The 23,182-nt window shown below is 37.7% G+C and overlaps 1 protein-coding gene and 2 pseudogenes across 5 annotated transcripts in view; 1 reads left to right on the plus strand and 2 right to left on the minus strand.

The window, feature by feature from the left end:
• Window positions 1–23,182, minus strand: part of AGO3 (argonaute RISC catalytic component 3) — a 128,205-nt gene that overhangs the window by 75,919 nt on the left and 29,104 nt on the right. For 2 of the 4 annotated variants that reach the window (XM_043461923.1, XM_043461925.1), the window contains 2 exons: window positions 4,791–4,911; window positions 656–864 (listed from right to left, as the gene is read on the minus strand). In XM_043461923.1, coding sequence (XP_043317858.1) covers window positions 656–864; window positions 4,791–4,911 — 330 coding nt within the window. Of the gene's footprint in view, window positions 1–655; window positions 865–4,790; window positions 4,912–11,592; window positions 11,658–13,909; window positions 13,996–23,182 lie in introns of all 4 variants that reach the window. The other 2 variants (XM_043461927.1, XM_043461926.1) reach the window with 2 other exon arrangements.
• On the minus strand, window positions 15,572–16,512 carry LOC122437232 (annotated as a pseudogene). Its single transcript, XR_006268197.1, has one exon. The product of XR_006268197.1 is annotated as a 40S ribosomal protein S2-like (transcript).
• On the plus strand, window positions 20,985–21,522 carry LOC122437372 (annotated as a pseudogene).

Genomic DNA, 23,182 nt, shown 5'->3' on the forward strand with positions numbered 1-23,182 from the left:
AAACAATTATTGACCAAAACACTACTTTGATAAATGTGTTTGTAAGACAGTATTTTTCTTCTTTGGCCACACTGCGCAGCATGTGGGATCTTATTTCCCTGACCAGGGATTGAACCCGCGCCCAGCTGAATTGAAAGCGCAGAGTCTTAACCACTGACTGGACTGCCAGGAAGTCTCAAGACAATATCTTTCTTTAAAAAGACACACTGATCCATCACATATACACATAGATACATATATACATGTGTGAGATGCTAATATGATTAAAAGTAACAATTTCAACATAATTTGATACTGTTATAAAAATAATGAAATAACCTTAAAGACAAGGTGATTCAACTAAAATACTAAAACTAAAAATCTATCACTCAAGATAGATAGCTCCTAAGAAAAAGGGTTAGACACTATTTTTCTGAAAAATATCCAACAGAATAGCTAAGCTAATGATGTAAACTTACTTTCATAAGTCAGAAAATTTTATGTAACTTACTTCTGTCATTGAATTGGTATGGATGCTATTCCTCAACTGAGATAATCAAAATATACAACAACTGAAGGTTAGCCAAGGAAAGACTGCAAGACCTACTCTTGGGAAGACAGCTTTCCTACAAAATCTAAAGAGGAAAAAAAAAAAAAAAAGGCCAGAGGCACCCACTTCATGGAGGGCAGATGTCGTAGCACCACGTCGACGGCATGGACAGGGTTAGTGCTGATTGGCTTGTCTAATTCCAGGGGTTCGGGCAAGGTCCGTCCTGTCAGTACTTCATGGAGCAGGTGCCAACTCACCCGAGAGACAAATTTGATTGACACTTTGAAAGGTCGATCTTTTCCACCTTCTCCAGGTAAAGTAACATCTAAATCTACCTGTTGATGGGAAAAGAGTCAACTGGTAAAAGTTTTAAAAGAGAAATACAATTATTTTCAAGTTTCACATATAAAAATATTTAAGGGAAAAGAAGGCAAATACAAAAAAATAACCAATTTCAATGTCAAATCAATAAGACTAAAATGTCAGTAAGTTATTTATGCTAGCACTCTTTGTCACTGAAAAGCACGGAAATGACCTAAATGCCCATTTATGCACTGTAAAAAAGAAAGCTGAGGAAGACCTGTTGGAACTGCTATGGAATAATTTCTAAGCAATATTGTTAAAAAAGCAAGTACAGAAGATTATAAACAGTATGCCATCTTCTGCATGAGAAAGGGGAAAATAGAAAAACATTCATGTATCTGCTTATTTTTGTAAAAAGAAAGAGCAAGCATGAATCAGAAACAAGAAAAAGTAGTAACTTTCAAAGGACAGGAAGGAAAAGATTGGAAGAAATAAGTGAGGGATTAACAATTCTGAGCATATTTTCCAGTGTAGTTTTGATTTTTTGGAGGAAGTTAAATTAAGTTCTACAACAACAACAACAACAACAAAAGACAAATAAGGATGGAGGGGAAAAGCTAAAATTGAATAGATACAAAATCAAAAGAAACCAAATGCAATTCAAACAAATAACAGCCAGATTGAAAGAATATTAAGAAAAAAAAACCCACAAAAAACACATGAATGCAAAACTGCTGAACATAACATATGTTGACTACCCTTTCAGTTAGAGGTGTGGGGGAGGGGTGAGTGGGAAAGAACTGCCTGCAAAATAAAACCTTAAATTCCTACTATCAGATTTGTTTTCTACAGTGACATCATGTAATAATTCAGAAACTATTTTATATGTACTGTATGACTGAATAAACAAATAAAAGTGGTGATATTTTGTGGAGTCAGGGGTTTAAAAGAAAAGAAAGTTACAAATATGCAACATAGGGAGTAAAGGAAGAATCCAGTGGGGACAGACTACAACTAGCAGAACCCGTGTGAACTCAGCAATGAGCACAGACAGAAACCAGATTTTGGTTTCTAAATTGTATTCCTCAACTAAAAGAAACCAGTGCAACTTTGAGATATGGCTAGTTGCAGGACTATCAGAGGGATAATATAAGAATATTATATTTGGACCCAAGAATATCTTGGGTCCAAAAGTAAGGAAGTACTCAAGAAAAAGAAGATGTGTCATGACAAAAGCACACAAATTTAAAGGGGCTCCTGCAGGCCAAATCTGGGACAATTTGGGCAAATAAATAAGGATAAACAGAAGAGAAGAAAATGTGCTCCCTTATTGTAATACCAATTATTAATGTAAAAAAAATTATTAATGTAGAAGGAATGAGAGAATTAGAAAAATCACCATTGTTATATAATAATAATCCTTCCAAGCAAGAATTGTCAGTTAATAAAAGTCTAATGACAATCAGGATTCTTAAAAGTATCTCCCTTATAAAGTATCTTTGTAAGTTTAAAGATAATCAAAAGAAACAAGCTTTGAGCACTTCAAGCACTTTCTGCTGCTGCTAAGTCACTTCAGTCGTGTCCGACTCTGTGTGACCCCATGGACGGCAGTCCACCAGGCTCCCCCGTCCCTGGGATTCTCCAGGCAAGAACACTGGAGTGGGTTGCCATTTCCTTCTCCAATGCATGAAAGTGAAAAGTGAAAGTGAAGTCGCTCAGTCGTGTCCTACTCTTCATGACCCCATGGACTGCAGCCTACGAAGCTCCTCCGTCCATGGGATTTTCCAGGCAAGAGTACTGGAGTGGGGTGCCATTGCCTTCTCCCCATCAAGCACTTTCTATAAGTGCTTAAAAGTATCTCCCTTTCTTAAAACTTTGGAGCAAAGAATAAAATCAATATAGTGAAAAACAACCTATGGAATGTCAGAAAATATTTTAAAACATATATCCCATAGGAATAACACAAAGAATTCCTAAGACTCAACAACAACAAAACCAAATAACCCAATTAAAAAATGGGCAAAGGAGTTGAATACACATTACTCCAAAGATATACAAAAGGTCCATAAGCATGGGAAAAGGTGTGCTTCATTAGTCATTAGGTAAATTCAAATCAAAAGTATAATGAGATATTACCTCACACCCAACCCATTAGGATGACAACTGTCAAAAACCGATAAATCCACAAATGTTGGCAAAGGTGTAAAGTATTTGGAACCCTTGTACACTGTTGGTGGAAACGTAAAATGGTATAGTCTCTAAGACACTATGCTAACTAAAAGGAGCCAGAGACAAAAGGACAAACACTGTATGGCCCCACTTACATGAGGTCCCTAGGGTAAACCCACATTCAAATGGGAAAGCAAACCAAATGTCCATCAGCAGATGAATGGATAAGTAAAATGTGGTATATACATACAATGGAGTACTATTCAGCCTTAAAAAGGAGGAAATTCTGACACATGACAACATGGCTGAACCCTGAGAATATTATGAAATGAAATAAACCAATCACAAAACACAAATACTGTATGATTCCACTTAAATGAGGTACTGAGAGAGGTCAAATTCATCAAGACAGTAAGTAGAATGATGGTTACCAGGGACTGAGGGAGGGAAAATGGATAGTTAAGTGTTTCATGGGTACAGAGTTTCAGTTTTATAAGATGGAGATTTATGGTGGCAATGGTTGTGAATGTATTTTGCCATTGAACCATATCTTAAAAATTGCTCAGATGACAATGTTATGTGTGTGTGCATGCGTGCTAAGTCGTTTCAGTCGTGTCCAACTCTGCGATACCATGGACTGTTGCCCACCAGATTCCTCTGTCCATGGGATTCTCCAGGCAAGAATACTGGAGTGGGTTACTGTGCCCTCCTCCAGGGGATCTTCCAACCCAGGGATCAAATCTGCATCTCCTGCAGCTCCTGCACTGCGGGTAGATTCTATACCACTGAGCCACGAGGGAAGCCCAATGTTATATATACTTTACCACAATTATAATAAAAAAAAAACACACACAAAAAAACCCCTCTACTCCCCACAAAAGAAAGAAGAATAACTTGAAGGGAGAAACTTGGCAGATACCAACTTTACCAAGTGATCGAAGTTAACCTCACCATTAGTGAAACAAATACGTATTATGTGCCTCCTGATATGATACACTATAAGGAAAGAACAGTTATGCACTTTTCTGGCCCAAAAACCTCAATTAGAATCTAATCAAGAAGAAGCTCCAGAAAAAACACAGAGGGACATCCTACAAAATAACTTGCCTGTAATCTTCAACCATGCTAATGTCATAAAAGAAAAAAAAAGGCTGGGAAATTTTCCAGAACAAAGAAGATGTGACATCTAAATACATTCAGGTATGGCAGAAACCAACAGAGCATTGTAATTATCCTTCAATTAAAAATAAATAAATTAAGAAAAAAATAAATACATTCAGGAACTTGGATTGGCTTCTGTACTAAAGGGAAAAAAAAATGCTAAAGGACATCACTGGAACAAATGACAAAACTGGACTACGGGCAGATCAGACAAAAATTTATCGACGTAAAATTTAGGGAAGTTGGTAACTGTACTATGGTTTTTATCCTTGTTCTTAGGAAAAACACACTAAAGGGTATAATGTATGAAACCTACTCTTGAATGGTTCAAGAAGAAATAAGTATGTATATGTATCTTTATATATAGCTGTCTCTATAGCTACAAAGAGAGCAAAAGAAAAAAAGAGAATGATAAAAACAAATGGCAAACTTTAAGAATGCTAATGAATCTGGGTATACATGAATTCTCTGCATGAATCTTACAACTTTAAGTGTGAAATTATTTCAAAATAAAACTTTAAAACTGATAAATGATACATATAGACCATAATAAAATGGTCATAAATGCATTTAAAAGATACTGCAAATGTATAGTTTTCTGATAAAGGAATGCATCTTAGCATCTTACCCCTGTAGTTGCCACAGGAAGTGGATTGGCTGTGTACAGGCTTCTTTTTCCATCATAAACTGGTCTGCGGTCCCCAAATATAGTTACTTTAAAATGCTGAACCATTGAGTCAACCACCTCCCTAAAAAAGGGAAAAAATGCATTCATATAATCCTCTGCATGATGAAATATAAAAATCTTAACTAAAGTAGTTTCTTACACTATTTAAAGCTGTCACAAAATTCTAAAAGATCATTATATATGACAAAGATTTCCCCTTCTGGATTATGGTTTAGGATACCAGAAAGACTGATTTCTGGGAAGAGATGATATGAGTTTCACAAAAGGCAAAAAACAATGATTCCAGTGAATCACTTAATCATTCTGGGGACACAGTTGACCTGCAAAATATTATCCTTATAGATGATCTAAAATCTCTTTCACCATCTAAGGACTAACTGACACATCTATCAAAGAATATGGTGCTTTTTCCTTTGCGTTCAAATAGCACCTAGTACATATATCTATTAGAATACTTACTTCACTGTAGTATTAGTATTATATACTTTACTTCTACTAGACTGTGAGATTTTAAGAGCAATAAACATACCTGTACCCTGTACCCCTCCATCCCATTCCAATGGTATCTAGCCAATAAAAATATTTTGAAACCTCTATTTTTTACCCAGCAAATATGTTTATCCTATATACTTACATGGAAAGATATTTTAAAAGTTTCTTTTTTAGACATTTAAAAAAATTGCAGACTATAGAGAGAATAACACCAAATATCCACAAATCAATATTTATTTTTACACACACATAATTTGTAAAAGCAGCGAAAAAATATCTAGAAGGGTATGTACCACACAGATACAGTGGTTAGTTACCTCTGGAGAAAGAAGTGAAGAAAAGAATGATTTTTTATTTTGTTTATATAATCTAAATATATTACAATGACAGTATACTCACATATTACTAATATAATTTATGGTACATTTAAAAGAATGAGAAAAAAAATTTCAATTCTAGCCCAGTCAAGTAGAAGAGAAAGGAGAAAGAAGCATTTTCTGGAACAAAATTAAGCAGATTTGACACCCAGAGAAACTTTCCAAATGCTCAACGTTTCTATTTCCCTCAACTTTCAATTTTATTTTGCAAGTATTTCTTGCACCACTCTTTTACTTTCTATTCCAGTTACCGCCAACCTAAAACCTCATGTCCTACTACGTGAATTATTTTAATTTTTAGGCCTTTAATTTTTTCATCTCTGGCCCAATTTTTATACCACTGCCACATGAGCCTCTAAACCTCACTTTTACTCTCCAGATACAAAAGGTTAAGTTAATCATGCTCCTTGGTTCATTGCCACATTATCATCACTCATCCATTAAGACCGCTAACTGACTCTTTTTCTTCCATATCCATTTCCCTACTCCCGTTCTTCTCAATAAATCATTTTCTCTAATATGTTGGATGAACATCCTTCTGTTTGTATACATTCCAACTTTACCCTCTGCATAACGTTTTTAAAATCTATTTACACTGCTGTGGGACACTTAGTTCATTGTTTCTGACTGAGGGTCCCTTGGAGTACAAGGAGATCCAACCAGTCCTTCCTAAAGGAAATCAGTCCTGAATATTCATTGGAAGAACTGATGCTGAAGATGAAACTCCAATACTTTGGCCACCTGATGCAAAGAACTGACTCATTTGAAAAGACCCTGATGCTGGGAAAGATTGTCAGGGTGGGAAGAGAAGGGGACAACAGAGGATGAGATGGTTGGATGGCATCACTGACTCATGGAGATGAGTTTGAGTAAACTCCGGGAGTTTGTGATAGACAGGGAAGACTGGAGTGCTGCAGTCCAAGGGGAGTCACAAAGTCAGACACGACTGAGCAACTGAACTGAACTGAACTCTACATGTTGCCTATCCGGTCTCCCAGCAATACAGATTCAGTATCTCTGACAGTCAGCCACCAAGACATCTTTACATTTCATGCAAATATGGGTTTAAAGGACAGAAATGGTATGGACCTAACAGAAGCAGAAGATATTAAGAAGAGGTGGCAAGAATACACAGAAGAACTATACAAAAAAGATCTTCACGACCCAGATAATCACGATGATGTGATCATTCACCTAGAGCCAGACATCCTGAAATGTGAAGTCAAGTGGGCCTTAGGAAGCACTACGATGAACAAAGCTAGTGGAGGTGACGGAATTCCAGTTGAGCTATTTCAAATCCTTAAAGATGATGCTGTGAAAGTGCTGCACTCAATATGCCAGCAAATTTGGAAAACTCAGCAGTGGCCACAGGACTGGAAAAGGTCAGTTTTCATTCCAATCCCAAAGAAAGGCAATGCCAAAGAATGTTCAAACTACCGCACAATTGCACCAGAGATCAAATTGCCAACATCTGCTGGGTCATCGAAAAAGCAAGAGAGTTCCAGAAAAAACATCTATTTCTGCTTTATTGACTATGCCAAAGCCTTTGACTGTGTGGATCACAATAAGCTGTGGAAAATTCTGAAAGAGATGGAATACCAGACCACCTGACCTGCCTCTTGAGAAACCTGTATGCAGGTCAGGAAGCAACAGTTAGAACTGGACATGGAACAACAGACTGGTTTGTTGTTCCAAATAGGAAAAGGAAGTACATCAAGGCTGTATATTGTCACCCTGCTGATTATACTTATATGCAGAGTACATCATGAGAAACTGCTGGACTGGAAGAAGCACAAGCTGGAATCAAGATTGCCGGGAGAAATATCAATAACCTCAGATATGCAGATGACACCACCCTTATGGCAGAAAGTGAAGAGGAACTAAAAAGCCTCTTGATGAAAGTGAAAGAGGAGAGTGAAAAAGTTGGCTTAAAGCTCAACATTCAGAAAACTAAGATCATGGCATCTGGTCCCATCACTTCATGGCAAATAGATGGGGAAACAGTGGAAACACTGTCCGACTTTATTTTTGTGGGCTCCAAAATCACTGCAGATGGTGGTTGCAGCCATGAAATTAAAAGATGCTTACTCCTTAGAAGGGAAGTTATGATGATCATCCTAAACAGCATATTAAAAAGCAGAGACATTACTTTGCCAACAAAGGTCCATCTAGTCAAGGCTATGGTTTTTTCAGTGGTCATGTATGGATGTGAGAGTTGGACTGTGAAGAAAGCTGAGCGCCAAAAAATTGATGCTTTTGAAGTGTGGTGTTGAAGACTCTTGAGAGTCCCCTGGACTGCAAGGAGATCCAACCAGTCCATCCTAAAGGAGATCAGTCCTGGGTGTTCGTTGGAAGGACTGATGCTGAAGCTGAAACTCCAATACTTCAGCCACCTCATGTGAAGAGTTGACTCACCGGAAAAGACCCTGATGCTGGGAGGGATTGGAGGCAGGAGAAGAAGGGGACGACAGAGGATGAGATGGCTGGATGGCATCACCGACTCGATGGACGTGAGTTAGAATAAACTCCGGGAGTTGGTGATGGACAGGGAGGCCTGGCGTGCTGCGATTATGGGGTGGCAAAGAGTCGGACACGACTGAGCGACTGAACTGAACTGACTGACTGACCAAGACAATGCTGCAATGCCTTATCTCCTTCTATGTCCCTTTATGAACTTGTGTGAGAATAATCTCTGGCTATATACACTGAGGAACAGAACTGCTAGGTCCAAGTGAATTTTATCAACTAAATGATGAAGGACTGCCAAACTGCTCCTCAGAATGCCTGCACTAAACCATCCTCCTGGAGGTTCCTATTTTTCTACCTCTGTGAACTCCCTGTTTATTCGCTCTGCTCATTTTCTATTGGGGTGCCAGTCTTCTCATTGAACTTAAGGAGTTTCTTTGTTATTCTAATATTATTTCATTAACAGGTTTAGTTGTTGCAAATATCTTCCCCCAAGTGTTATCTGCCTGTTAACAATGTCCTTGTATTTACTGAACTGAAAATGTTAATGCTGTATCATCAAATGAAGCATTTTCTTCAACTTATGCTTTCATTTTTTAAGGTTTTAAGAAATACTTTGCTAATATTAAATCACAAAGATGTATTATGCTTTATTAACTTTATAATTTTGTTTATGTTGGTCACTAATCCATCTTAGGTTCTTCTTTATAAATAGTATTATGTAAGAGCTCAATTTTATTTTTCTCCATACAGTGAATCAGTTTTCCCACACTATCTACTAAACAGTCTATACTTAACTAATCAATTTATAATGACAGTTTATCTTAAGTTCTGAACTGAGTTTTCTATGTTGTCCCAGCGGTCTAGCATACTTGTCTGTTCCTGGATCAGTATCGTACGTTTCCATGATCACTGGGGTGTTTTATTAAATTATAACGTGGGGCAGGGCAAGTTCCTTTTCTTTCTCTAAGTTAACTTGGATATCCATGAAAGCATTTATCAAAATAAATCTGTAAAGTTCTCCCCCACGCCAAAACTATTAATACAATAAGCAAAAGAAACATATCTAGTGCCCTACATATAGTAAATAATCAAAAAATATCTGTTGGTTAAGAAACTCTCAAATGATACAAACACAAGAAAGGCTAGTATGCCAAAAACAAATTAGTAATGTTAAAAGCTACAGGCAAATTGCAACAATAAACTAAATAAATGAAGATGAAATATAAGGGTAACTGTAAAGTCGAAAGATTTACGCTTGAAAATGGCAATAAAATAAATTAAAGGATCTGAACTTATCCACCACTTTCAAGCAAAAGGGCTTTCTGCTCTGCTTAGTTACTCAGTTGTGTCCGACTTTTTGCAATCCCATGGACTGTAGCCCGCCAGGCTCCTCTGTCCATGGGATTCTCCAGGCAAGAATACTGGAGTTTGTGGCCATGCCCTCCTCCAGGGGTCTTTCCAACCCAGGGATAGAACCCAGGTCTCCTGCACTGCATTCGGATTCTTTACTGTCCAAGCCACCAGGGAAGCTTTAGATGACTATAAATCCAAAATTAACTAATATTGTGATGTAGTTTCTTCAAAATTAAAGAACTCAGGTTGCATGTATTTAAATAGCCAGTATAAGGCAGGTAACCTTCCCACCATCTATTACACAGGTCATTTCAAATTCTGGAGTACTACTCCGTTCAGTTTGGAAAAAACTTAAGACCCTAACAGATAAACACAACCAGAAGAAGATAATTTTGATAGAACCTCACACAATATAAATAAAAATAAATCAAAGTAAAGAGTCTGGAAATAGGAAGGAGTCAAAGGAAATTAGAGAAGTCTTCAGTTATTTTGACAGACTGTCATGTGAAAACCTGAGTATCTTCCCTGTATGGGAGGACAGAAATCAGAAAAATCATTGGAAAATATAAGGAGCAATATTTTGGAACAAAAATTTCCAACGTTTTCTAACCACCAGAGTTATTCACAAGTGGTTTACACTATCTCAAAAAGTACCTGAGTTCATCCTTGCTAGAACTGTTCAAGGAGCAGTTATGTCAGGGAAGATACCAACTAGAAGATCAAAATGAATAATGTCTACCATCCCCTCTAACAGTAGAATTTAATTAAGAGAATGTCAAGTATGAAATTGCAGATTTTATCACAGTATAAGATACAGAGACTCCTTTATGAGTAATTACACCAAAAACTGATTTGAACTCGAGACTTCAGAGTCTCTACAGATGGTGTTAGAATTACAGACACAATGAGCAATTTTAACTTTAACCTCTCACTAATACAACGTAATTAAATGATATATTTGACTTTTAATGGAATTTTATTATTCAAGTTAACAAACTGACAAATCCAGGGACTGCAACTCTTCATTTTTTATCTCAAATGATACAGTGGCAAAGGGTAGTTTACCAGAATGTCCATCAGGAAGGGATGTAAAACTAGAGGAAAATCTCTCCAAAATACTAATTTATCCAGTCATCTAGTCAGCTAGAGCAGCACAAGTACTCACTGAATTATGAAGAAAGTCTGAACTGAGAAATGGCCAATTTGAAAAAACTTTACAATATGTGGTAACATAATTACTGGAGAAAAAATAAGCAGACAAGAGGTTTTAGTCTCATTCTGCCACTAAACTGTTAGGAAATTTACTTGACCTCTCTGAATTTAGTTCCTTTATCAATAAAACTGAGGTAATAGTCTTGGACTGTTACAGGGATGATGTGGGATATCAGTGAAAGTACCTTGGGGGAAAAAAGTAAATATGAATGGTACTATTTTTATATAAAAATTTAAGCATAATTATCTCAAAAATGTGCTTCAAGAATTATACTGATGTACTGAACTCTTCTAAACAACTAACAGATAGATACATTATAATGTACCAGCATCAAATACTGTAAATAATACAAAGAATGAATGCTGGTAATTAACAGAAACTGTGAATGGAATTTTCTCCATAGTGCAGTTGGGGAGCACTAGCATTTTATTATAACAGTGGGGGGGGGGTCTTTTGTTCAAATGTACAAATTTCAGAACAATATTTTAAGTGTGTATTGTTAAGCCAGCTTCTTAGCTTACAATAAAAAGTAAAGCTACAAAAAAAAAAAAAGTAAAGCTACAATAACCAAAATACATAAAATATTTTAACTTTTGAAACAGTATGCAGGAAAGAAAATCTGAATAACTGGGAATAAGAACTTCTAACCACTTTTCAGTGGCTTCCTTTTAGTTTGAAGAGGGGAGAATTCTTGCAAAGAATAATATGATGCATTTCTGAGGAACCTCAGGATACAATTTTTAAATTTTGAAGAATATCTGGCAACCACTACAAAAATGGAACCTACCTGAGCACATTAGGTCTCACAAAGGGCTACAGCCTACCTTCCCACTCTTACCTCAACCACCACTTCCTACATTCTGGTACCAAGTCTTTTGATTCCATCATGCTCTGGTGCACAGACTGTAAAGTAAAATTTAATATTGGTTTCAGTAAGTTCCACTTTATCACCTGACTCATACAACAGAAAAATGGCAGGAGAGGGAAACTTTAACATTAAAAGGAGGAGAGGAAATTATTTTCCTTTCCTGTTAACTGGTACTATAAACTCACAGACACCCATCTTCATTCATCTCATTTTTAAGTACCTCTTAATTCTCTACTCCCTAAAGGTAGAATGGGAAATATTACGTTAGTCTTTAGAAGACATGAAATAATATATTCCTCTAAAGTGACGTTTCACCTTAATTTAGTATTCCCAGCTAATAAATTAATCTGTGACTAGAGCACAGACAAAATAAAGGCAGATGGCTAAAGTATATGCTCTGCAGACTCACTCAGTCATGTCCGACTCTGTGACCCCATGGACTGTGTAGCCCTCCAGGCTCCTCTGTCCATGAGGATTCTACAGGCAAGAATACTGGAGAAGGTATAACAATATTGCTAAGATATAACAAGATGCTAAAATCACCCAGTGGTTTATAAAACACAATGAAAACAGCTGACAGCCTCTCCTAGTATCCTTCCAACTTCTAATTTAACTTCATACCTCTGTGCTAAGTAGCAGAGAGGGTAGCCAATAAATACTTTTGTATCAAGATAAAGCTTAAAGATGCAGAGGAGAGTTATACTTTAGATCAAATTTTTAATACTTTACAAAATTTGTAGTACATCAGAGCATTTCACCATAAACTATCTTCACTGCCAATTCACATGGGTGTGAATTCTTTCACAACTTTATAGAACCACAATAGTTAATCTAGTAAACACTTCTAGTATTCACAAACGATTGACAGACTAGATTGAGTAATAGATTTTTAACTCAAGGTGGCTTATACTAACAATTCTCCTCTAGAACACTCTCCTTCAGACCACCATTGACTTCTTCAGACACAGTCTCTTTTCAGTCTCTATTCCTGGCTTCTTTGAGCATCTGCAACTGTGATCTATCCTTGAAAATCATGATACTTGACTTACTTTCTCTGAAACAGCTTCTACTTTGTCCCGGTTTTCCTACCTTTCCAATCTCCTAAGTGTCTTCATTGACAAACCTGAGTCTTATCCCAGGAATCTATTCTCAGAGTTCTTATCTTGAATCTATGCACTCTCCCTAGCTTTTAACTATCACCTCTTCCCTGGTGGCTCAGTGGTAAAGAATCTGCCTGCAACGCAGGAGATGTGGGTTCGATCCCTGGGTTGGGAAGATCCCCTGGAGAAGGAAATGGCAAGCCACTATGGTATTCTCACCTGGGAAATCCCATGGACAGAGGAATCTAGTTGGTTATAGTCCATAGAGTTGCAAAAAGTTGGACACGAATTAGTGACTAAACAGCTGCAGTAGCAGCGTAAAATATTAAACAGATCAGCAAAGAGGATATAGTACATAGCATAGGGAATTATAACCATTATCTTGTAATAAACTATAATGAAGTATAATTGCAAAAAATACTGAATCACTAAGCTATACACCTGAAACTAATGTTATAAATCAACTATACTTCAAATTTAAAAAAGCAAGTATTAGAGGTGCTAGGGGGTATGCTGGAGTATGAGAAAAAATCATTAGAAGTATTTATATTTAATTTTCATCTAACAATTACTAATTAAGATGGACTAATATTCATGAATAGAGACTGACACTGGTGCCCTCACTTAGTCCACATGAGATGGTCAGGTGTAACAACACATGCAGGTACACAAGAAATCCGAAGGGAATAATGGAATTTCTGTAATGTGAGTTAACAGTGGAACTCTCACTCATTCATTTCTTTTCAGCAAGCTGTAACTTTTTTCTGTTCAAGTGTGTAGCACATATTCTATCAGGTTTCTGGTACAGAAATCAGAACATTTCAAATTACTATAGTCTTAGTTTATTTCAAATATTTTTTCCCACCTTTAATTTTTTGATAGTTATGCAAAGTTAGAATAGTAGTATAATATTTTTAATTAAAAATTTAATTTATGTGTATATATATATATTTATTTATTGCTGAATGAGTGTGTGAAGTCACTCAGCTGTGTCCGACTCTTTGCGACCCCATGGACTGTTGCCCACCAGGCTCCTCTGTCCATGGGGATATGGCTCTGTACTCTTTCTGAATTCACAAACCTTAGCATGGATTTAAGATCCTTCATAACCTATTCCCTGGCCAACTTTTCAGACTCTATCTACTCTATTTATACTGGCCAATTTCTGTTACATAAACATGTCTTACCTTTATTCATGTTCTCTATATGAAATATTCTTTCCCCTGCTCCACCAGGTAACCATTCAGCTCAGACAGCATGTCATCTACTCTATCTGCCACCGTAACCAAAATCAAGAATCAGTACTCTTTTCTAAAAAGCATACCCCACACATCTCACAGAACTTGTCACTCTACACAGACTATAAAATCCTTGGCAGGAATCATGTCTTATTTATCTTGTTATCCCCAGAGCTTAGCACAGTGCCTGACACAAAACAGAAGCACAGTAAATTAAACAGTTAAGAAAACACAGGGAAGATTTAAAAAACAGCCTTTAAGTTTTAAAAGTTACTGTAGGATTTAGAATTATAGTTCTAGTCAGATCCATAAATGTTGAAATCTAATACCAAGAGCATTCTTAATTGGTACAATAATATAGCACATTCAGATAACTGCTTTAAATTAACTCAGTCTAAGAAAAAAAATGGAACAGGCTAGAAGTAAACAATCAAGGCACATCTTACAATGTGCTGTTACAATGTGCTGAATACTATACAGCTGCTATTGTAATTTAAATCTACACAAATGGATAGACGTTAAAAATAAACCCTACCTACTAGTCCCTATGTTTATACATATCTTTATTTACAACAGTATCTTTGAAAAGTACCTTTGAATTTCAAATATATTGTAGGAATATCAGCTAAAAGATTAGTGAGTAATTTACTTAGATGCTACTTTAAAAGAATTTTGAGATTTGAAATATTCACCATCTATTAGCTTTCTTATCTTACAAGTGACTAACAACTAACAAGGCAAATAAAACTTGCTTTTTAAAAATTATGTATTTTGTATGGTATGGTTTCCCCAAGATAGCTGAACATGCAAAACTAAACCATTTAATTTTCACTGGCAGTGTTTTTTGGGGTATGTCTTCTAAATCATTTTAATCAGAAGTATACCCCTCAAAACACACCAAAAGAACAGCTGACAAAAGAAAAAATAACTAGACTTCATCAAAATAAAAAATGTGTTTCAAAGAAAGTGAAAATGCAAAAGGAATACAGCCAATATTTTATATAATAACTTTATATAGAGTATAATCTATTAAATGCCAAATCACTATGTTGTACATCTGACACTAATATAATATTGTAAGTCAACTATATCTCAATTGCAAGAAAAAATAAAAAATTTTAAAAGGAAGTAAAAAAGGCAAGGTGCAGAAAGGGAGAAAACTTTTGCAAATCATCTTATCTGATAAGTTATAAAGAACTCCTACAACTTAATAACAAAAAGGGCAAATGATTTAATTTAAAAATGGGCAAAAGAGTTGGACAGACATTTCTCTGAAAATATGCAAATAGCCAATAAGTACATAAAAAGATGCTCAACATCATTAGACATCAGGCAAACGCAAATCAAAGTAACAACGTGATATTACTCAACACTTACTAAGATAGCTAGTGAAAAAGACAGATAACAAATGTTAGAGGATGTAGAGACATTGGAATCACCACACACTGCTATCAGGAATGTAAAACGATGCATCCACTTTGGAAGATTCTGGCAGTCCCTCAAAAGATTAAACATCGAGTTATCACTTGATTCCACTCTTGGGTATACACTCAAGAGAAATGAAAACATGAATGTGATAAGCAACATCAATCTTTTTTTTTTTTTTAAACCGGTTTCATTCACTTTATTACTCTCTTTATAAAATTATGTGGTGGCTACAGCTGGGGCCTGGGTCCTCTGCACGGAGACTCTGGTGTGGGTCTTCACAAGATGGTCAGTAAATTCCTGATATGGAGACTTGGTGAACACCATCTCTTTCCAGAGGTCAGGGGTGAGATAACTGTAGGTCTTGGAAATGGCATCAAAAGTGGCCTTGGCGAAGTTGCCCAGGGTGGCGGTGCAGCCCCTGGCAGAAGTGTAGCAGTCGTCGATGCCGGCCATCATCAGCAGCTTCTTGGGCACAGGGGCGGAGACGATGCCAGTGCCTCTGGGGGCAGGGATGAGGCAGGCGCACCAGCACGGAGCCGCAGCGGCCAGTCACCTTGCAAGGAACCGTGTGGGGCTTGCCGAACTTGTTCCCCCAGTAGCCTCTTCCCACGGGGACGATGGACAGCTTGGCCAGGATGATGGCCCCACGGATGGCAGTGGCTACTTCCTTGGAGCACTTGACACCCATACCGACATGTCCACTGTAATCCCCGATGGCAACAAATGCCTTGAACCTGGTCCGCTGGCCAGCACGGGTCTGCTTTTGCATGGGCATAATCTTCAAAACTTCATCCTTGAGGGACGCTCCCAGGAAAAAGTCAATAATCTCAGACTCCTTGATGGGCAGAGAGAAAAGGTAGATCTCCTCCAGGGACTTGATCTTCATGTCCTTGACCAGGCGGCCCAGCTTGGTAACGGGGAGCCACTCCTTGTCCTCGGCCTTGCCTCCGCGAGCTTCGCGGCCTCTGCCCCGGCCCCGACCCCGGCCACGACCCCGGCCCCGGACGCCACTACCGAAGCCTCCGTGGAAGCCACCGCAGCCTCCCATTCCAGGGCCCCCGGGGCCCCCGGGCCCTCCCGCAGCACCGGCGTCATCCACCATTTGGTGTTTTCACGAAGAAGAAGAACATCAATCTTAAGAGCCAAAAAGTGCAAACAACTTACATGTCCATCAACAAGTGAACAGAAACACCAAATGTCCATACAATGGAATATTATTAAGTAATAAAAAGTAATGAAATACTAATAGATACTACAATTAAGGGACTTCCCTGGTGACTCATATGGTAAAGAATCTTCCTGCAAAGCAGGTAGACACGGATTTAGTCCCTGGGTTGAGAAGATCCCCAGAGAAGGAAATGGCTACCCCACTCCAGTATTCTTGCCTGGAGAATCCCATGGACAGGAGACTAGTGGACTACAGTCTGTGGGGTTGCATAGAGTTGGACATGACTGAGCGACTCACACTTTCACTTCTTTCTGTTACAACATTATGTGAAAACATGCGAAATGAAAGTGGTCAGTCACACAAAAGGCCACATATTGTATGATTCCATTTATATTGAAAAGTCCAGAAAAGGCAAATCTACAGAGACAGAAAGTAGGCTAGTGTTGGGCAGGGATTGTAGGGAGGAAGGCACTGAGGAGTGACTGCTAATGAGTATGAGATTTCTTTGGGAGAGGACAAAATGTTCTAAAGTATGACTGGGGTGATGGTTGTACACAATCACTGTAAACATACTAAATAACACTGAATTGTACATTTTAAATGAGTGAATTGTGTACTATGTGAATTGTATATCAATAAAGTTGTTATTTAAAAAAAGAATGTCCCTTTCTTGGAACACTACCCTAGCATAACACTGTCAATAATATTCCTAATAACAAAAGAGAGTTTCCTCAAACACTCTGACTTGTGATGATTTCTATGTAAAAGTCAAAATCTTTTCAATATAGATTTATTTTTTCCTTCTAAAATTCAACCATCAGAATTATATTACATCCATATGTGATATGCACAAATATTCAGCACTATGTCATTAATCATAATAGAATAGTAACAGGTAAAGAATCCGCCTGCAATGCAGGAGACATAGGAGACGCAGGTTCAATTCCTGGGTCAGGAAGATCCCGTGGAGAAGGAAATGGCAACCCACTCCAGTATTCTTGCCTGAAAAACCCCATGGACAGAAGAGTCTGACAGGTTACAGTCCAAAGGGTGGCAAAGAGTCACAAATGACACGACTGAGGAAGTAAGCACAATCATACTAACACAATGACTGTAAGATGATGTTTAATTTATGAAAGAAAATTAAATCAAAAATTTGATCACTCTATCACCACTTCAAGAGTCCTTCAAATCTTTATACAAGTAGATCTTGCATTTATAATCATGCTGCATATACAATTTTCACATCTATTTCACTATTTAACAACTTTGAATAAGTACACTGACAGTTTACTGAGGAGTTACCCTGATATATATTTAGTAGTTGAACAAACGAGCATAAAAATCTCAAGTTACAGATTTTACACTCTAGGTCACAATACTTCTAAAAAATTAATTTTTAGTTATTAGTACCATTCACTTGTAAAAAAGGCACCTAGAAATATCTGAAACCTGCTTTACTCTTTTAACTAATGATGATTTTAAAATCAAATCATTAAATAGGGAAAAAAAGAAACACATAGATACACTCTCCCAAAAAGAAGTGAGGAAAGGACAAAAAAAGCAACAGAAAGAAAATCTAAGGTAGAAAAATTGACTCACAAGATGATTCACAAGCATTTCCTGGATATTTTGTCCAAGAAAACTCTTCTGACTAAAGTGGAAACTTGCTTGGCTGCAATACATCATTCTACTAGTATGATTAATGCCATAGTTCCAAATATTTGAGCATGTGGCATATGGACAAGAGAAACCTCATATGTGTTGATTTAAATACTGCTACATTTTGGCTCATAACTATTTAGCTAATATTGAAAAGGAACTGTAAAGTTCTATTTAGTTTCTTCTAACTTTTAGAATTCTAGTTTTTGAAGTATAAGAACTGAACCAATTTAGGACGCCCACCAACAATTTTAACTGACTAGTTGTATGTAATACTGCAAAAAGTGAAGACAAGAACTAGTCTTCTGAGGAAAACAAAAGGAATAAGTTTTGTGGATGTCGACATAAAACTAAGCCAATATCATTAACAAAGTATAAAGCTGGTTAGCAACGATTTTAGAGTCCCGAAGAAATCTTCTAGCTCTTGTCAAAACTCAAATAAAAGGTACGTAAAAAAATTTCCATTTGGAAACATCTTCATTACAGATCCTTTACTTCTACTGAAAATTAACATAAGAAGACAAAGCAACATAAAGATGAAGTACAATTAGGGATGTCAACAGGGCTGTAAGTTAAAACTAGAATGTACCACACTAATTTATCATATATATGTTCCTCTCAAATTTAACCAAAATGTTGAGCATCTACATGTGAAACTCTGTGGTACACAACTTCATATACACACATATAACACATGATTATTCCTTTACCAAAAAAAGGTAGGAAAAGGCATAAATCTAATATAAACAATTTTGGTTTTTTTTACCCAACATTACTGCTATTGCCTCAGTCTCTCATGAGAGACTCATCTTAAATGCTAAAAAAACCCCTTAACTGACATACCTCTAAGTCCCAAGCCTCCAACTCCTATCATTCCCTCAATTCCAACCCATTTTGTCTTCAAGTGATTTTGTTGTTCTAACACTGTTGTTGTTGTTCAGTCACCTAGTCATGTCTGACTCTTTGCTACCCCAAGGATGGCAGCATGCCAGCCTCCCTGTCCCTCACCATCTCCTGAAGTTCGCCCAAGTTCATGTCCATTGCATTGGTGATGCCATCCAGTCAACTCATCCTATGATGCCCTCTTGTCCTTCTGCCCTTAATCTTTCCCAGCATCAGGGACTTTTCCAATGAGTCAGCTGTTCACATCAAATGATCAAAATACTGGCTTCAGCTACAGCATCAGCCCTTCTAGTGAGTATTCAGGGTTGATTTCCCTTAAGATTGACTGGTTTGATCTTCTTGCCGTCCAATGGACTCTCAGTTGTCTTCTCCAGCACCACAGTTTGAAGGTGCTCTGCCTTCTTTACAGTCCAACTCTCACAACCATCTGTGACCATTGGGAAGACTATAGTCTTGACTATACCGACCTCTGTCGGCAGAGTAATGTCTCTGCTTTTCAACACACTGTCTAGGTTTGTCATAGTTTTCCTGCCAAGAAGCAATCATCTTCTGATTTCATGGCTGCAGTCGCCATCCACAGTGATTTCAGAGCCCAGGATGAGGAAATCTGTCACTGCTTCCACCTTCTCCCCCTCTATTTGCCATGAAGTGATGGGGCCGGATGCCATGATCTTAGTTTTTTTAATATTTTGTTTTAAGCTCGCTCTTTCACTTTCTTCCTTTACCCTCAACGAGACGCTCTTTAGTTCCTCATAGCTTGCTGCCATTAGAGTGGTATCATCCAAATATCTAAGGTTGTCGACGTTTCCCCCACTATCTTGATTCCAGATTGGATGAGTTCATCCAGCCCGGCGTTTTTCACGATGTGCTCAGCATACAGGTTAAACAGGGTGACGGCAGACAACCCTGTCCATACAGGGTTCTAACTGTTGCTTCTTGACCCACAAATAGATTTCTCAGGAGACAGGTAAGATGGTCTGGTATTTCCAACTCTTTAAGAGCTTTCCACAGTTTATTATGATCCACACAGTCAAAGTTTTTGGCACAGTCGATGAAACACAGGCAAATTTTTTTGGAATTCCCTAACTTTCTCCATAATCCAGCAAATGTTGGCAATTTAATCTCTGTTTCTAATGTTACCATTATATAATTTTCCTATTCAATAGACAACATATAAGAATTCTCCACTATATATTGCTAAAGTTAAGGACAATTCTTTCAGGCTGGGCAAGGTAGAGAGGCGATAATAAGAAATTCAGCCAAGAAACATCTACCTTAGACATTCTATCAGTTAAGAGATTTCTTTAGATTAATAAATGCCTTTAAAAAATGTAAACATCTACCAGAAAGGTAAGGATTATCCTTTGTTCATATTTACACATTAATACCCTAGTTTTGAGAAAAAAGAAAAAGGGAATTTGAGAGTGCAGCATGAGGCAGGTGATCCCTGTAAGCACAAAGACAGACAAAAGAAAAGGATACTAAGATAAAGACTAACCTGCTTATTCTAGGAGAGAGGATAGGGCACTGAACATCCATATCTAGGCATATGAAGCCCTCTATAATGTCCAGTTCTCTTTGCTGTCTCTCACCAATACACTCATCCCCTTTTACTTTTATAAGCATTTTGTTCATTTTATTGAGTTATTTTACTCTGTGTCAATCACTGAGCTAAGATCAAGGCTACAAAGATGATGATAAAGAATATAACTTTTCATGAAGAGGTTATGCTGAGAAAAGAAGGTAGCAACAAATACTGCACTAAAAATATTATAACAAAAGTGCATACCAATCAAGTGCTACAAGGTCACAGTAGAATGAACTTGCTTTTCGGCTAGAACCACCATCCTCCAGCATTTTGCCATAATGACCAACACGAAGGGAAAGAGGAGGGGTACTCGCTATATGTTCTCTAAGCCTTTTAGAAAACATGGAGTCATTCCTTTGGCTACATACATCATGAAAATCAACAAGAAAGGTGATATTGTAGATAACAAGGGGAGGGCACCATTCTTGATAAGGAACGCCCCACAAATGTTACTGTGGCAAAACTCAAAGAGTCTACAATGTTACCTAGCATGCTGTTTGCATCCATGTAAACAAACAAGTTAAGGGCAAGATTCTTGCCAAGAGAATTAATGTGTGTATGGGGCACATTAAGCAGTCTAAGAGCCAAGACAGCTTCCTGAAATTTGTAAAGGAAAATGATTAGAAAAAGAAGGGAGCCAAAAAGAAAAGTACTTGGGTTCAGCTGAAGCGCCAGCTTGCTCCACCCAGAGAGGCACACTCTGTGAGAACCAGTGGGAGGGAGCCTGAACTGCTGAGCCCATTCTCCATGAATTCACGTCACAATGACTGTAAAGAAAATAAAAGACCTGGGCTGTATGTTTCTCCTGAGTAGAGGTGTTTTTTCTACTCTTCCCTAATAAATATTTAAAGTACATTTTAATGATGTCCAGATTCAGTGGGTGATGTCTTTATTCTTCAAATCTAACGGTTTTTCTTCCTGAAAGATGTGAGGGAATTTGTTGTGTAATATACTCCATTGATTAATAAACTGCCACTTATTATTTATTTTAAAAAGTGAACTACATCTGACTATGGAGTTCAAAAAGTTTGTCTTGAAAAATAATAGAAGTTTGCCAGATAGATAAAGGCAGAGAGGGCATTCCAGGTTGGAGTTGCAGAATATGAAAAAAGATAAAGGTTAGTAAAGGTTAGAGCCAAACTAAGAAGGGCATACTATACTAAACTTGGGATGCTATTCTGTGGGCAATAGGCAGCTGAACCCATTTAAAAGTAGGGGAGTGAAATAATCAGATTTCTTACTTAAAAGGATAACTATGCCAAAAGTGTAGATATGTAACGAGAATGGAGAGAGAAAGAGATGTTAGGGCAGACAAGGTCATTACAATAGGCTAGGCAACAAATAAGGGTCTGAAACCAAGGTGGCAGTAATACAGATAGAGGTCAGATTAGGGAATAATTTTTGAGAAAGAAGCAATAGGATGTGATCACCAATAGGAGGAAAAGGAAGTTCTACTTAGGGAATTTAGGTAGAGAAAAAGAATACAGCAACATGAGCAGAGCGTGGGGAGGAGGATTCAGAGAGTAAGTTGTTTGAAGCCCTTTATAGGTAGTAAGGTGTCGGTCCAAAGCTCAGGGAAGAGGTGGAGGCTACAGCAAGATCAGGTAATCATCTGCTCACAGATGGCAGCTATTGCAGTAACTGGCTAGAACCTCCCCTTTAAGCCTGGCTTAGGCTCAGTACACCTGGTTCTCCTCAACTGCCATACCTTCGCTGTTGTTCAGTCGCTAAGGTGTGCCTGACTCTCTGCAACCCCATGGACTGCAGCACGCCAGGCTTCCCTGTCCTTCACTATCTCCTGGAGTTTGTATCTTTGTTACTGCTGCCTTATCTTTTTTTTTTTTTAAAGTGTTTTCTTTACTACAGCTATCTGCAATTCTACCACCTCTTTAGATTAATTCAGTTCCTTCCCTTCTTGCTTTACAAATTATTTCTTAACGACTATCAAGTCAGGATTCTGGAGTTCTGGTCTCACATTTGCTACTAGCAATGTGTTGTTGAATAAGCCTCTCAGCCTCTCTGTATTTCAGCTATAAAAAAGGTATTGGAGAGGAAAAAAGGTATCAGATTAGCTGATACCTTAGGCTTCTCCACTTGTAATACTCTACAATTTGCCTCCTGACCTCAGAAAGAACTCTGTATTACATGTTAATTATAACACTCATATGATAGGGGTTTTTTGTTACAAATTATTACAAAGTTTCTTAGTACTAATTTATTTTAGATTTCTTATAGCTCTTATCTCACAGGAGGGGGCAAGAAGAAGCTGATACAAATTGCGGGAGTAGCACTGAGGTATACACACTACGGTGTGTAAACAGACAGCGAGTGGGAAGCTGCCGCGATGCACAGGGAGCTCAGCTCGGCGCTCTGTGCCGGCCGAGAGTGGGTGGGAGGGAGGGTCAAGGAGGAGGGAATGTACGTATACTTACAGATGAGTCATGCATGCTACCATACAGCAGAAATTAACGCA

The sequence above is a fragment of the Cervus canadensis genome, chromosome 2, assembly GCF_019320065.1.
Source record: "Cervus canadensis isolate Bull #8, Minnesota chromosome 2, ASM1932006v1, whole genome shotgun sequence".
Classification (NCBI taxonomy): Eukaryota; Metazoa; Chordata; class Mammalia; order Artiodactyla; family Cervidae; genus Cervus; species Cervus canadensis.